Source organism: Onychomys torridus, chromosome 10 (genome assembly GCF_903995425.1).
Source record: "Onychomys torridus chromosome 10, mOncTor1.1, whole genome shotgun sequence".
NCBI lineage: Eukaryota > Metazoa > Chordata > Mammalia > Rodentia > Cricetidae > Onychomys > Onychomys torridus.
In genome coordinates, this window is record NC_050452.1 from 26112753 (window position 1) to 26128748 (window position 15996).

Sequence of the window (15996 nt, forward strand, 5' to 3'; positions counted from 1 at the left end):
CAGGATCAGCTGAGGAATTGGCGAGGTGAGGAAGCTGTGTGGCTTGCTCTGCTTCACTGATCTTCCAGCGTTCACCCCAATACCTGGCCCTAGGTTTGATTTTATTAGTAAGACCTTTTAAGATTTGTGCTACACTTTATCAAGGAGCCATCCTGACGGCTCTCTGCCAGAGTCTTTAAAGGGAGAAACAGAGCGTTTTATAAACACCACGAGCAGGAGTGCCGCCCCAAAGAGCAGTCTGAATTTTAGGATGTGTCCCTGAATTCTAGCCACTCTTCAGACTGCGGTTGAAGCCACTGAAATGAAAACAAAGTAAATGTAATAAACGGGATAAAAATAAACCCTTGCTGCTGGCCAGAGCGGATTGAACAGGCAGCATCTGGACAAAGACGGAGAGGAGAGCTGAAATCCAAGGCCAGAAACTTCACTGGACTAGGAGACTCTGAAAGGCCATTAGCCCTAGATGGCCCACTACACCATTTCTTCCAAATAGTACAAGTAAAAAATAAACTGAAAAATTGAAAATCTTGATTTAAAAAAATATTTATTATGAGTAAAGATTCAGTTTATTTGGGTACCAGGTAACTAGAAAAGCTATTCTCTATTTTCATGTTCTCAGAAGGTCTTATTCTTTTAAATTAAAAAAAAAAAATGATTCTACCAGCATAATTAGTTATATATAATGATGAGTTTCATTATGACATTCTCGTTATGTATGTAATTATTCTGATCATATTCACCCCATTGCCCTCCCTGTCTTCCTGACCCCCTCCCTGTCTTCCTGACCCCCATCGCCGGACCCCCTTCTACTGTTATGTCTGTGTTTGTTTGTGTTGGTGGCTCCAGGAGTTTCATGAGAGTTGCTCACATTGGAGATGAGGCGCTGTTTTCAGGGGCATCAGCAGCTCAGCAAACCCGGGACAACGGCATCTGCATAGTCCAACAGTGTGTGTCTGTACACTAGAGACTGAGGCCCCAGTGCCTGTGCGGTCCACCGGGGGAGATGCCTCAGCAGTTGCTGTCTGGTGCTGCAGGCCGGGAGGGTTCCTGGAGAGCAGCTGTCTTTTCAGGTCATGCTGGAATGCTGAAGAAGCTGGGTTTTGATGTCAGTAAAGAATGGCAGCTGAAGGGGCAGCAAGAGTAGGTGCACTCATCAACAGGAGTAGATGCCCTCACCAGCAGGAATAGATGCCCTCATCAGCAGGAGTAGATGCACTCACCAGCAGGATTAGATGCACTCACCAGCAGGAGTAGATGCACTCACCAGCAGGAGTAGATGCACTCACCAGCAGGAGTAGATGCACTCACCAGCAGGAGTAGATGCACTCACCAGCAGGAGTAGATGCACTCACCAGCAGGAGTAGATGCACTCACCAGCAGGAGTAGATGCACTTACCAGCAGTAGATGCACTCACCAGCAGGAGTAGATGCACTCACCAGCAAGAGTAGATGCACTCACCAGCAGGAGCAGATGCACTCACCAGCAGGAGTAGATGCACTCACCAGCAGGAGCAGATGCCCTCATCAGCAGGAGTAGATGCATTCACCAGCAAGCTGCAAAGGAAAGCAGGCAAAAGCAGCCCTGCTTTACCTTCAGTTGTTTTTATATCGGGGCTGCCGAGAACTGGGGGATCCCCCACCCCATTAATCCTTTCAGGAAATATCTTCACAGACCCACCCAGAGGCATGTCTCTTTGTTGATTCCCAAGGAAATTGACAAGATTAACAATCACAGTGTGTAATTGTGGTTATGCTTCTTCTGATAAGTATCTTACTTCTCACCCATTCTCCAGTCCTTTGCTTGTACCTGTACAGACTGCTGGGTATTTATTACATATATAATATATATATATATATGGTGGGTTGTGAGCTACACTATGCTCAAGGATGACTTTCAGTGCAACCCTGATTTCACACAGTGGCCTAGCTTCTTCCAACTCCCACCATGCATGAAACACTTTTGTTTGCTGTGTTTCCACAGAAACTTCTGGAGCTGTTGATTCTCTCTCTTTTCTGATAGTGGGCCCAGGAGACTCACTGTTTTGACTTTGGGGATAAGAGTCTAACTCCTTTAATGTGCCCACCAGCTCTCCATTTGGCCTTTGCCTGCTTCCCAGCTCCTTTGTCTCCCCTGTTCCCCAGCTCCCCAGCTCTCCACTCCCCTACTCCCCTGCATTATGATGCTGGGGCCTTTACAGATCTCTGAAAGCCCTGTGAATTCTCCTGGTCTTACAAGTGTGGCTTATGCATAGAACACAGTCTCTGCCTAGCATGGTGCTGTTGGTTAGTCACTCTAACATTTAACACCCCAACAGTCTCCAGCCTAAAATTAAATCCACGACGTGAGCCTTGTGACAGACACTCCCAGCTCTGCCAAGTCTGCAAATGGAGCCCCTTTCCTCTGGTGCCAGCTCAGCTCTGGTCTCGCTTCAGCTCCATATCACTTTCTCTAAGAGGCATGGTCAAAGCAGAGTGGAGTCAGGAAAGGAAAGCGTTCTTCAAACAGAAGGGGATTGCTTTGTTGGGTGTTGTGATGGCTGCTCTAACGTCAGCTTGGCACAATCTAGGATTACCTGGAGAAGGACTCTGAGAGTTTCTGTGAAATATTATCTTAATTACATTAATTGCTGTGGGAAATAATTATGATAGTTAAGGTGGGCAGCAACATTGGCTGGGCTTTAAGTAGCACGCATGTATTTGCTTTCTGCTTTCTGACGTGGATGTGATCAGCTGCTTCAGACCCTGCCGCCTTGACTTCCCCATTGTGATGGACTAGACCTTGAACCCTGAGCCAAAATGAACCTTAAATTGTTTTCACCGGGGTGTTTTACCAGAGAGCCACCGAAGGAGCAGAGATGGAAGCTGGTACCGGAAGTGAGGCTGTTAGTGTCTGAACCTGACCACGTGGCTCTCAGGCCTTTGGAACTGTTTGGTAGGAGGAATGTGGAAGACCTTGGATCTTTGGTCTAGAAAAGCCACCCAATGCTGTAAGCAGAGGTTGGTGGGTCATTCTGTCAGAGTTTAGAAGATAAGAGAACTAAGAGAAATGTGAATGATGTTTCAGAGAACAAAGATTCTATTAGGAATTAAACTAGGGGTCATACATGTATTTTTGCCAAGAATCTGTTGCTATTCTGCCCGTGTCTTAAGAACCAGGAGTGAAGTAAATCAACAAATACTATTTGTTTGGCAGAGGTGATTTCAGGACAGGAGAGCGTTCGTGCTAGAACTGATATCAGCTGAAGGTGTCTGGGGGGAAAACTCCGTCTAGTGGGTCTGAATTCATGAAAATAAAGACAGCCGAAGCTGAAGGGGTTCCCCGCTTCTTGGAAGCAACTGCCTAGAAAGTGTTTCCCTAGGGGCAGCATACTTAAACTGATGCAGCTGTGGTCCAGGGTGGCCAGACATCCTGAGCCGGGAAGGGAAGCTTGTCTGTGGCATCCATGTGATTGCTGGTTATGAAAGCATGGAGGAATGCAAGATTGAGGGGGTCATGGAGAGCAGCAGAGGCCAGGCATGTGTAGCAGGGTTGGTGTCCATGCAGAAAGCCCCCGAGAATCATAGGAACCAGCTGGCATAGGCTGGTGCTTCCCCCTCCTGATAGAATCCATGTGTGCTGTGGGCAGCAGAGCTGGAAGGATGGTGCTTCTGAGCCTTCTGGAGCTTGGTTGATTACATTCTGAACTGAAATAAACTTTTTCCCTTAAGCAGGCAAAGAGCAAGAGCTTCCTTCTCCCATGTCCTTTATAGAGGCTGTCATCAGAAGGTGTGGCCCATGTGAAAGGTGGATATTTTCACCTCGAAGATCCAGATTAAGTATGGGTCTTTCCACTTCAAATGATTTAATTAAGAAAAATACCTCACAGGTGTACCCAGGCACTTGGGTTTTAGTTAATTCCAGATGTGGTCAAGATGGCAGACCACCAAGACTAGGCACCCCAGCAGGAAGTTGCCAAGTGAATTCACCCCCTTGGCACTATTAGCTGCTTGCCAACTGTTCTTCCCTTTGTAACACCTCAGATCTGGGGTTCTTATGGAGTTCTGGATTTCCTTTGCGTGTCTAAGGGAGCGAGTTAAGTAAATCCAATGGGTTTCTAGACATGGGACCCAGTTGGAAATAATACAAGCTTTAGTCACCACTCCTTCTACCTCTGGTGTTGTTAGCTCCCCAATCCTGTCACTGGTGGAGGGTTGTTCCTTTGACATGAGGTGGCATCCTGTCAGCCCTGTCATGGCCATGAGCAACAGTGATCGCATCTTTGCTCTGTGGTTTTCTTGGTGGAAGAGAATGACAGTCTCAAGGACAATGCCATTCCCAGGTTACTTCAAAGCAGAAGGTTCTCCCCCCCCCCCCACCCGGTCTTCCCCTTGGAGCCCTGGGCCTCCAATCTCTGCTCTAGTGGCAACATCTTACTCTTGGCTTCCAAGATTTAGTAGAAAGATCCTGGCATGAAGCTGCAGACCTGTTCTGCCTGTTGGGACTCTTCCCCATTTCCTGGTGTCCTCAAGGGCTCAGACCGCAGTAAGCATGCCACATGACAGCCTTCTACCACTCCCATGGTGGGCAGACATGGCCTCAGAGTCCCTTGACCAACCCAGAAGAGGTGGATTCCGCTAAGGCATTCTCTCCCACTGGGGATCCCAGGGCGTCTCCCAGCTCTCAGGGCCTGAGATGAAGATTTACTTTGAGAGTTTCTTCAGTCTGGAACTACTGGGTTCGGGAGCCTCACCTCAAACCATCTCTTGAATCCCACAGAAACCAGGGTGAAATGGCCCACACCTGCCGTGGAACCATCAACCTGGCCTCCGCACACATTGACACAGAGGACTCTTGTGGAATCTTGCTATGCAACGGAGCGAGGACCTACCACCTCAAGGCCAGCTCAGAGGTGGAGCGGCAGCAGTGGATCACCGTTCTGGAGCTGGCCAAGGCCAAGGCTATCCGCGTGATGAAAACTCAGTCAGGTAGTGACCACTCGGCCCAGGGGGTGTGTATGAGTGGTGTCACACTATCCCACTAGAGGAAGTGGGAATCAAAAACATTTGGGAACAGCAGTGACCAGGAAACCCAAGGGAGTCTGGTCCAATTCAGGAGGCCCAAGGCCTGTGTGTGCCCTTCCCATTTGGTTGGGTGTACCCTCAGCAGTGAGGAAGCTGTTCTGCCAAGGTGTTTGTGGGTAGCTGGCAGTCCCAGGGACAGAAATGTTTGCAGAGCCAGGGGCTGTGTGTGTGTGCCTTATTTTGAATAAGAATGGTTAGGAGGACTTTACTAGATGCTTCAGATATTGTGGGTGGGGGTCCAGGAGGGTGTATCTGTGCCTCAGACTCGATTTTCCCTAGTGACCACAATTGTGAGTACTGAGAACAATTTCCCATCCTGGCTTGGCCAGGCAAGACATCAACTCTGATGGTCCAAGCAAAGTGTTTTACCTTCTTAAGTTAATTTTTAAATATTTAGTATCTTATATGATTTATAAGCTAATAGTTCTAAAACCCCCGTGAGTAAAAGCTATGTTGCCCCTAGCTACCTACTTTAGTCTCTCACCAGAGGTGCCAGAGGTGGTCAACTTTACACATATGCCCCGGTAGGTACTTGTTTAAAATGCAACACCCCACTACCTTGCCTGTTTAGCTATTTATCCTAAATGTGTCTGCCCCTGTTAGTACATACAGACACTGCCTTTGTTTTTGAGATATGGCTTTTCGTTGTATGGAGGTACCATAGTTCATTTAGCCTGTTGTCTGTGGATAAGCCGTTAGGCTGTTTTCTTAAAATTTATTTATTTTATGGGTATGAGTGTTTTGCTTACACATCTGTTTGTTCAGTGTGTGTGTGTTCGCGTGTGTGTCTCAGCATCCAGAAGAGGGCACCAGATCCTCTGTGACTGGTGTTATCAGCAATTGTAAGCCTTTGTGTGGGTATTAGGAACCGAACCCAGGTCCTCCAAAAGAACAGCAATTGCTTTTCACTTCTGAGCCATCTCTCTAACCTGAGACTGTTTTCTTATTTTTTGGTGATGCACAGGGGTCCAGGGAGTGGCCTGCATGTGTTTATTTCAAGCATGCATATGTGCAGATTCAGCACAGCAGTGGAGGAGGCTACTGGAGCTACTGCCATTTAATGCAAGGCCTGCGTCAGATTACTTAAGGAAAGAAAGAGAGGCCGAGTCTGACCCTAGGCAGGGCCGTGTTTATTCCCAGAGAGGGGGCATTTTTGTCACTCATGTGTGTAGATGACCAAAGTGCCTCCAGAAGAAGATGGGATGCAGCCCTTGATGAGGGTGGGAATGACTTCCATAGTCTGCAAGGGAAGGTGGGAAGTGTAGTCTTTCAGCAGGAAACATTCAGGCTGTGCTGAGCCCTGAGGCCCCATGTCTCTGTGATTGCCTGTGGAAAGCTCCTGTGGTGTATGGGGTTGGGCTCAGGTCAGCCTTGCTGTCCAAGTGAGGGAACCAGCGACTCGTGGGGAAACTTGCTTCCTCTTTTCTATGAATGAGTGACTACAATAGCTTTATTGTTTTTCCTGGGAACTTCTAAAATTGGTTTTACTAGGTTAACTATTTACATTTGTTGTTTGTTTGTTTGTTTAATCTATCTTACCTACCTACCTATCTATCTACCTACCTATCTATCTACCTACCTATCTACCTACCTACCTACCTATCTACCTATCTATCTATTTATTGTGTGTGGTGTGTATGTAGATGCATGAGTGCCACTGTGTGCATGTGGAGTTCAAAGGACAACTTGCAGGTTCATCTTGTAGGTTCCCAGGATGGAAGGAACTCAGCTAAAGTCCCATTACCTCCAGAGCCTATGAGGACATTCTAATTCGAACCAGCATATTCCACTCCCTGGCCCCCATAGACATGAGGCCACATCATAATGCAAAATTCACTTAGTCCGTCTTCAGAAGTCCCCATAGTTTTCCAGTCTCCACACTGTTTAAAAGTCCAAAGTCTCTTCTGAGGCTTAAGAGAAGCTCTTAATTTACATCCTGTAAAATCCCAAATGCAAATTACATACTTTCAACATACAATGCCACAGAATATACGTTATCATTCCAAGTGGGAAGAATGGGGACATAGTGAGGAAATGCTGAAGCAAAGTTAGGTTTCTATTGCAGTGATGAAACACCAGCACCAAAAAGCAAGTCGGGGAGGAAAGGATTTATTTGACTTACACTTCCAAATCATAGTCCATCACTGGCGGAAGTCAGAACAGGAACTCAAGCCGGGCTGGAACCTGGAACCAGGAGCTGCTGCAAAGGCCACAGAGGGGTGCTGCTCACCGGCTGGCTTCCCCTGGCTGGCTCAGCCCACCTTCTTATAGAACCCAGGACCAGCAGCCCAGGGATGGCACCACCCACCGTCAGCTGGGCCCTTCCCCACTGACCACTAATTGAGAAAATTCCCTACAGCTGGGTCTCATGGAGGCATTTCCTCAGCTGAGGCGCCTTCCTCTCTGATGACTCTGTATCTCGTGTCAAGTTGACACACAACCAGCCAGTACACAAAGCAAGACTGAAACCCAACAGGGCAAACTCCGAATCCCGCAGCTCCATGTCTGACGTCAGGGGCCTAGATGGCTCTGCCCTTCCAGCACCGCTGTCTGCAGCACACTTCTCTCTCAGGCTGGTTCCGCTCCCTCCTTACAGCTCTCCTTGGTAGACACCCCACGGCTCTGACATCTTGGGGTCTCCAATGGAATCCTGGCTTCACTCCCACAGCTTCACACAGTGGCCCCTCCAGGCTTTCGTGTAGGGACTCCCCTGACACACACCTGTCCTCGGGAGACTTTCCTTAACCACAGAGGAATTGTCCACAACCCCTTACTCCTGTATCCTTCATGGCTCCAAAGCTGGAATTACATGGCCAGTGTTGCCAAGTCAGCTGCAGGCTTGGGAGGGAGCCTGCCCTTCTCCTTGAATTATGTTTGAATAAACTTTGATTTGTTGATACGTTTTTAAGACCAGATAATCCCTGGCCTTTTCTTTTTACAAGTGGAAGCTTAGCTGGGGGGGGGGGGGTGTCTTGCCCCTGAGGGCAACACTCCCTTCATCTCAGTGTGGTTCAGATCTCACCTCACTTCTTTCAGCACAAGCCTTGGTTCCAACATTAAATTTCCTGTTGCTCCTTTTCTCCTCAAACTACATTTTGCATTTGGTTTTGTCCATTTTTGTGTTAGATTAAGCAAGATTTGTGCTTAAGAGTTACTACTACTAATCATGGGACAGAGTCAAAATTAGGCTGTCTTGACATCTCTAAGATTAACATAATTAGTTCCAAACTCTCCAGCTTAGCCTCAGGCAGATTCTTGAGACAAAGGCAAAAATCAGCCATGTCCTTTGCCAAAATACCATAAGAACGGTCTTTAGCCCAGCTGCTAATATTGCTCCTCTCTGAAACCTCCTGAACGGGGCCTGTTGACAACATTGCTCCCAGCACTGCTGTCTTCCAAGCCCCTACTAGGGGCCCATTACACCCTGCTTACAGTGCTCAACTGCCTTCCTAGTCCAAAGTCCCAAGGTCTTCCACAGTCTTCCAAAAATAGCATGGCCAGGCCCGCCACAGCAAAAACCCACTCCCTCTTACCAACTTCTGTCCTAGTTATGTTTCTATTTCTGTGAAAAGACACCATGACCAAGGCAACCTATAGAAGAAACAGTTTACCGGGAGCTTACGGTTTCAAAGGGTGAGTCCATGACCATCGTGGCAGGGAGTATGGCAGCAGCAGGCAGGCCTGGTGCTGGAGCAGTAGCTGAGAGCTTACATCTGATCCACAGGCACAAGACACACAGAGAGAAAGCAAACTGGAAGTGACAAGGGTTTTTGAAACTCGAAACCCAACCCCACCCAATGACATACCTCCTCCAACAAGGCCACACCTCCCAATCCTTCCCAGTTCCACGCACTGGGGACCAAGCATTCAAATATATGAGCCTATGGGGGCCATTCTCATCCAAACCACCACAAAGGGAAACTAGAAAATACTTTGAAATGGATGGAAATAAGAATACAGTCTAAAAAAAAAATTATAGGGCACAGCAAGAGCAGCTCTCAGAAGTTTATGGCTGTAGAAACACACATTGGCAAACCTGTGGTGAATTGGGAGACCTGACAACAGGAAGAAGAGACTATAGGCACTAAAGCCAGCTGTGGAAACGGAGCCATCTTGTTAGCTCTCAGCCTGCCCCTCAGGTGCTGGTCAGACCCATCACAGGAAGAAACCAGGCCATGCATGCCTTTTTGCTGTTCTCTTTTCTGGGGCTAATTTTGCATCAGCTCCTTTTCCAAACCAACTTTTGACTCTTGTCTTATTTCTAACAATTATTACTACTGACCTTGCAGGAATAAAGAGAAATATATGTAGATGGATAATCTAGATGAGATAAAATGAGAAAATGTCTAAACAAGAAGCACCATGACTAACTGCAAAAATCTTAACATTTGCAAAGGAGTGTTGCATGGGAATCAGAGATCTTACAGTAAAGACCAAGACCAGATGGCAGTGCTGGTGAATTCTACCAGGAACTTAAAGAAGAATGCATACCAATCCTAGAAAGAAAAAAAAAAAAAAAAAGCTGAATAGGAAGAAATGCTTCTTATTCTGCAAAGCCACCAAACACAACAAGACCCATCATCCTGTACGAGCACAGATGTAAACAAAATTCAACAGTGTATTATAAAGGATTGTCTCCATGATCAAGTAGAATTTATTCCACAAATTCAAGAAAAAAAAATAACAGTCAATTTCATATAGCAATTTGACTGAAGAGGGACCACACAGTCATCTCAAGTAATGCAAAGAAAGGATTTGACAAATACCACTCTTTCACAATACAATAACTCAGTAAGGGATGGAGAGATGACTCAGTGGTTAAGAGCACTGGCTACTCTTCCAGAGACCCTGGGTTGGATTCCCAGCACCCACATGGAGGCTCACAACCACCAGTAACTCCAGTTCCATGGAGTCTAATGCCTTTCTCTGACCTCCATGCACCAGGCATGCACATGGTACACATATATACATCCATGTGAATTTAATATCCATAGTGAGCTTGGGGCCTATGGTGCAGTCAGAGCTCACCGAAGGGTCTGTTGCGGGGTCTGTTGTGGAGCCTGTGTTCCAAGACACCCTCAGCAGATCTGCTAACCTCCTTGTAGAAAGTGCTGAGGTGAGGTTTCTCTTTGCCTGTTACCACTGAGAAAGGTGATCGTGAGCTCTGGGCCAGCTTGGACTACAGTGAAACACCACAGCCTCTAAACAGGAATGAAGAAAAACAAAAGTCAGAAGAGCCAGGACATGTGGATGAGGGCAGGTGAGGGTGCAGACCTGGTTCCTATGGTGCAAAGGGAACCAGGGCCGAGAGCAGTGAAGCTGGTTTCTGCTTGGCCTGAGAGACAAGGCAGAGCACACAGGATGTGTGAGCCCGGGACACAGAGAGGTTGCAGCTGAGAGCTGAGCCTTGTGGCAGGTCCCAGGGGCCTTCCTAGGGCTTGATACTGTCCTTGTGGGTTAACTTTTCCATGTCTTCAACTTTTCCACATTTGGTGGCATGTTATATGGTAGCACAGACAGATCACTAGGGTCGGGGCTTACCAACACTGGGTAAGTGCTTTGATCTTTCAGTGCCTCAGTTTCCCCATCTGTGAAATAAGCGGTTGGCCAAGGTGTTCCCCAAGTCCCCACCCAGTTACATTTCTGGCATCCAGTTCCCTTGTCTTCAGCTGTCCTGCTCAGCTTCTGGAAGGATTGAATGACCATATACAGAAAGCGGCACACTGTGGGAACAACGAAGTTCATTCCTGGGAGCTGTGCCGTTGAGTAGTGTGCCCTAGCTCTCATATGCCATCCTGCTCCTAGCTGGTGGCAGGAAATGCGACAGAGCCACCCCACAGGAGGCCAGGTTCCAGTGTGTCTAGCCCGTCGACCTGCTGCCTGTTTGCCTGAATCATGGCACCAGCCCTAGATGATTGCCATGACCACATCCCCCAAGGAGACAGTTGTGTTGGGATATGAAGGGTCTCCTCCCCAAAGGCTCATGTGTTGGGGTCCCCAGTGGGTGTGCTATTTCGGGAGGGTCTGGAATCTTTAGGAGGTGGGGTTTTGCTGGAGGGAGGAGGTCACTGGGAGTGAGTACTGGGGGAATCCTATGCCTGGCCTCTTCCCGTTCCTTTCTTTGCTTCCGATCTGCCATGAGTTGAAGAAACTTCTCTGCTACAAGCTCTCATCATTGTGATGTTCTGTCCAAGCTCATGAGACCAAGTAGCCATGGACCAACTACAAGAAAAGCAACTAATACAGGCACATGACTCAAGGCTGCAGGGCTCAGCCAGGGCCATCCCGGAGGGCGGGGCATACTTCCTAAGGAAGTGCGACTGTCCATCAGGGAAGAGCTGGCTGATGGGGAGAGTCAGTTTTCTCTGCTACTTCTGCCCCATCTGTGGGTCTTCTCCAGCCAGGAACAGCTGTTGCAGCAGGACTGGCCTGGAACCCTTGCTTCCATGACACCCAGATACCACTGCACACTGTAGAGGCAACTGGCCACTTGGGCACCTGAAATTTACCCCTATAGACTTCTCCATTTTATACTTGTGCCCTGGACTTGCCAGGTGCCCGCAGACTGAAGGAAGACCCAGCTTCTGCTCTGCACTCATTTGGATTGTGTAAGAAGTCTCAGCTGACCACCTCGTTCTGCGCTCTCACGCTTTAATCGTTACCTCAGCAGGAATGAGCAACCTACAAATGGCACAGAGCCACACTCAGCTACACTGCACAGTGGAGGTGTGGCTGCCACCCAGGGGTGGGGGGAGGGTCCTGGCAGGGGCTGGAGCACAGGGCTGTGGGTATGATCAGGACCAGGGATACAAGGGCAGTTGAGAGACACCAGCCTGACCAGAATATAGGACTCAGACCTTTGGCCAGGAGGATGATGGACAGGACAGCTGGGCAGGTTCAGTGGTGAGAACAGAGAAGCTACTGTCTATCCCAGGAGACCCAACTATTTTCAGTGGGCATTCCCTCCTCCACATCCCCTACCAGTGTGACCTCTTTCTCCTGGAGTTTTACATCTGATTATTTGAATACAGGTTGAAAGGTGGGTTTGGGTAATGGCTACCCCTGGGCTGTACTTAGGAAAGTGGATATGCCTGTGACCGGCAGTGGAGACTTGTTGTAATCATGATTTGGAAGCAGTGAGATAGCTGGTCCTGTAACATCTCATGACTCAATGGTCCCTCCTCCTCCTCTGTCTCTTCCTTCTGCTTTACTCGGTGGTGGCTCTTATGACCCCTTCCACCCGTGTGTTTGGGGTGTGGAGGAAATGCTTTCCCTGGTGGAGAGTTGGTCTTCAGTTGTGCATAAATATCATGTCATGATTATTAAGCTCCAAGAAATCAGAAGCTCACAGTGCCCGCAAAAGCAAAACTGAGCCTATCCTTCTACCCCACAAGGAAAAGAACAATGGATTTTCTTTTAATGTGTTTGCGAATTCACAAAGGAAATTGATGTTAGCCAGTCTTAGCACAGACATTCGCAAGTGGGTTTGACAGGCCCGACTCTGGGTGCTCTCTGCATTAACTTTTCCTCTTGATAGCCCTGTGGCGTGTGTCAGAAGCACTTTCTCTGTAACTGAATGCAATTCATTCATGTGGAGTCGCTCAAAGGTAAATCATGCACTCATGTTCATATGTCATTCAGACAATCTTCATCAGTATCTTTCCATGTCCCAGGGGCCAAGCCTGAAGTGGGGAACTCAGAAGTGAAGAACTCACTGTCTAGGGGTGGGATGTGTAGATGGACTCCAGTGAGCCCTGTAAAGGGAGAAGAGAGTTGTGTGTTGGGGGGAGTAAGAAGCCAGGGGAACAGGGACCCTGTTGTGTGACACCATTTGGGGGTAGACATGAGCAAACATCTCATTTCAGACAGGGAACCCATGACAGACCAAAGTACAGATGCCACCAAAGTCCATCTTGATGAACCAGTGAGTTTTAATAGAGTTACTTACAGGAGTGTGGGTGAGGGGTCACTTACAGGAGCAGAAATAACTCAAAGACAGCTGCATCACCAAAGCCCACCCCAGCATGAGTGACAGCTCACAAAGCTGGAAACCTGGAGTGCACTGCACAGCTGCAGAAGGCTCAGCAGATAAGAGTGTCCTTTGCAGATAGCTCAGCTGATCTGGGCCTCTTCCAGGAAGCTGGGCTGGTCTCTGCCTCTTTCAATTGGCATGGCTAGTCTGAGCCTCTTCTAGTTAGCCCATTTGGTCTGAGAGTGCCTCTCAGCTGTCCTTACTGCATAGATATACCTGAAAGGGGAGGAGTCTAATGTATCTGCTCTGTTTCAGGAACATTCTGAAACTTTTGAGTTGTGTACTCCCTGGGTTTAAGGAGCTTCCCTGCAGGATGGAAGGTTTTATCTGGGAAGAAATTGCAACCCATAGACCCCTGACCCAGAAGGACCTGTGGGAAAGAGCTATCTAAGCTGAGGCTCGGGCAGTTTCTTCCCTGAGGAAGATGGAGTTTTGGGGGGAGGAGGATGACTGGGGCCTGCAGTAGGGTGAGAATGGATGAGATAGGGTGAGGGGCCTCCCATAGGGAAGAGTTATATGTCAGGCTACAGACAGGACGGCCCATTTGGTCTAAGGCAGCGGTTCTTCTGAAGCCTCAAGTATTCCACCTGAGGGAATTCCACTCCCTTTACTGCAAAATTAGGACCTTCTTTGTAGAGTGTGGTGTTAATCTTTTTCGTTTATGAAACGATAGTGTCCATTCCACTTGATTCTGTTGGAAGAATAAAAGTTGGGCGATTTGGTTGTGGTGTGTTTTGGCAAAGCCCCCAGTGTGTCAAAGTTTGGACTCTCTGGGGATTGGAGTCTTGCAAGTGTGCTGTGGCTGCTTGTCACTTGTCTCTGTGGCGTGACACCTGACAGGAAGGCTATTTTGGCTTATGGCCTCCCAGGGATTTCTGTTCACCATGGCAGGGAGGCATCCAGTGAGCAGGCTGGAAGCAACTGCAACCCGTAGACCCCTTCACCATGGCGGGACATAGCAGCAGATCTTCATGTGTGGTTGTCCAGGAGACAGTGAGCTAGACTGGAACCAGGGGCAGGCAGAACCTTCCAAAGCTCTTCCCTAGTGACCGACTTCCGCTAACCAGGTCCTGTGTCCTAAAGGTGCCACAGCTTAGCATCCAAAACAAGAACCTCTGGGACTATTACAGTTCAGACAGTAACAGTGTCAGAGTGTGGGGCGGGATCGCGCAGGGGATAGTCACCATGTATTTGTTCTGGGTCTCTCTGGAGAGCATCCTTCTCCTTCCCCTCAGTTGTGGGTTCTGGGAGGAGGGATGCAGGGAGCTGGGCTCCCTCATTCCTCTCCCCTTGGCCTCCAGGTTATCTTTGGGGAGACTGGTACTGCTAGTCCTTAGACAAAGGTCGAGAGGGCAAAGGTCTGTTCTCTCGGTGTCCGCTGGGAAGCTGTTGTCTTCTCCCCATGCCCCTGAGGGATGTGAAGGTTACAGTATGCTGATTTGAGCACACAAAATCTAGAAGCCTTTTACAAGCCAACTACCCAAGTGGGTGAGGCCTGCAAGGCTCGCCCACCTTCAGGAAACCCAGAAGGATCACTTGTGCCAGGTCCTGCCACTGTCCTGCTTCCTGGCATAGGCCTTGGTCCATCTGGTGGCATTTTCTTTGTCCTGCCCCTCACTGAGTCCAGGACAAATGGCCATATTCTCTCCTACCTCTGTGCTCCTGTGGGGGGCCTGGCCACATGCTGCTGTGCCTGTCCTTGGGCTGACCATGACTTTTTTTTTTTTTTTTAAACAAGGTTTCACTACATAGTCCAAGCTATCCTTGAACCCATATCCTCTTGCCTCCACCTATTAAGTGCTAGGATTACAGGTGTTTGCCACCTGTCTGGCTTGTAGCAATAACCATGTCTTTGTTGGTTTCACACTGAGTTCTCTTCATCTTTTGGGTTTTTTTTTTAAATGATAAATACCGCTTCTAAGGAAGAAATGGGCCCACCTGTTATCCTTACATACTGTTCACAGTACCAGCCCGTCCTGTGTCCTTTTGTGTCCCACTTGAGGCCACCTAACCACCCTGCCCCGTGGCAGTTCCCCAAAGACTCCCCCTCTGCCCTGTGTCATTCCCCTGCAGGTTACCAGCCCACAGGTGACCCACTGTCATGCTCAGGCTGAAGGGCAGCTCCTGGCTGCCACCTATGGCGTCTCTTGGAACTGCACCAGCTCTCCCCTGACACCTCCCCTGGGGACTCAGCCCTTTGCTGCCTGCGTCCTCCAGACTTCACTGTGACCCCTGTTCCCTTCCTCTGCTTCCAGGTCCACAAAGACTCGTGTCCCCTGATCCCTCTGCCTTCTTCCCAAGTGCTTGGATTACAGGTGTTTGCCACAATGCCTGGCTTGCACTTACGTTTTTGTTGGTTTTAAATTGAGTTCCTTTGGCCTTAATTATCGGATGATAAATGCTACTAGGCTACCTCACCCCCGTGGCACGTGGCTATCTAGTCAGAGTCCACACATTTCTTAGTCTCTTGACCTCTCAGCACATGCACTGGCTAGACCTCCTGCCCAGGAGCAGCCCCTTACAACCTCCTGTGGAGATCTCCTCCGCTGCTGGATAAGCAACTCTTCTTGGGCAGGTAGGTTACGACCTAACCCGGAATGTCCAGCTTTTTGACACTGTGACATGATGTTGTCATCTACAAATGTGTCAGGCCGAGTTCATAGCTTTCATGAGATGTGTGTGATCCTTAGGCCACAGGTTATAATGCCTGGGCCTAAACATTGCCACTCCATTCTACAACCCCTGCCCCCACTTGGCAATGGAGACCCACAGGGTCTGGGAGCAGAGAGCATGCAGGGCTATGGGCAGCTCGCTGATGGTGGAGGCCTCAGATGAGGTCTCTAGTGGCAGCTCAGAGGACCTCACCTCCCTTTTGGCTGGAGATGGACTAGGCCACGTGTCAT

General features: G+C 48.7%; 1 protein-coding gene across 1 annotated transcript in view; it reads left to right on the forward strand.

Annotated features, from left to right (window-relative positions):
* The window catches only part of Osbp2 (oxysterol binding protein 2), a 166002-nt gene that overhangs the window by 36021 nt on the left and 113985 nt on the right, over window positions 1-15996 (forward strand). The window contains 1 exon segment of the mRNA XM_036200748.1: window positions 4757-4965. Within this exon segment, the coding sequence (XP_036056641.1) occupies window positions 4757-4965 (209 nt within the window).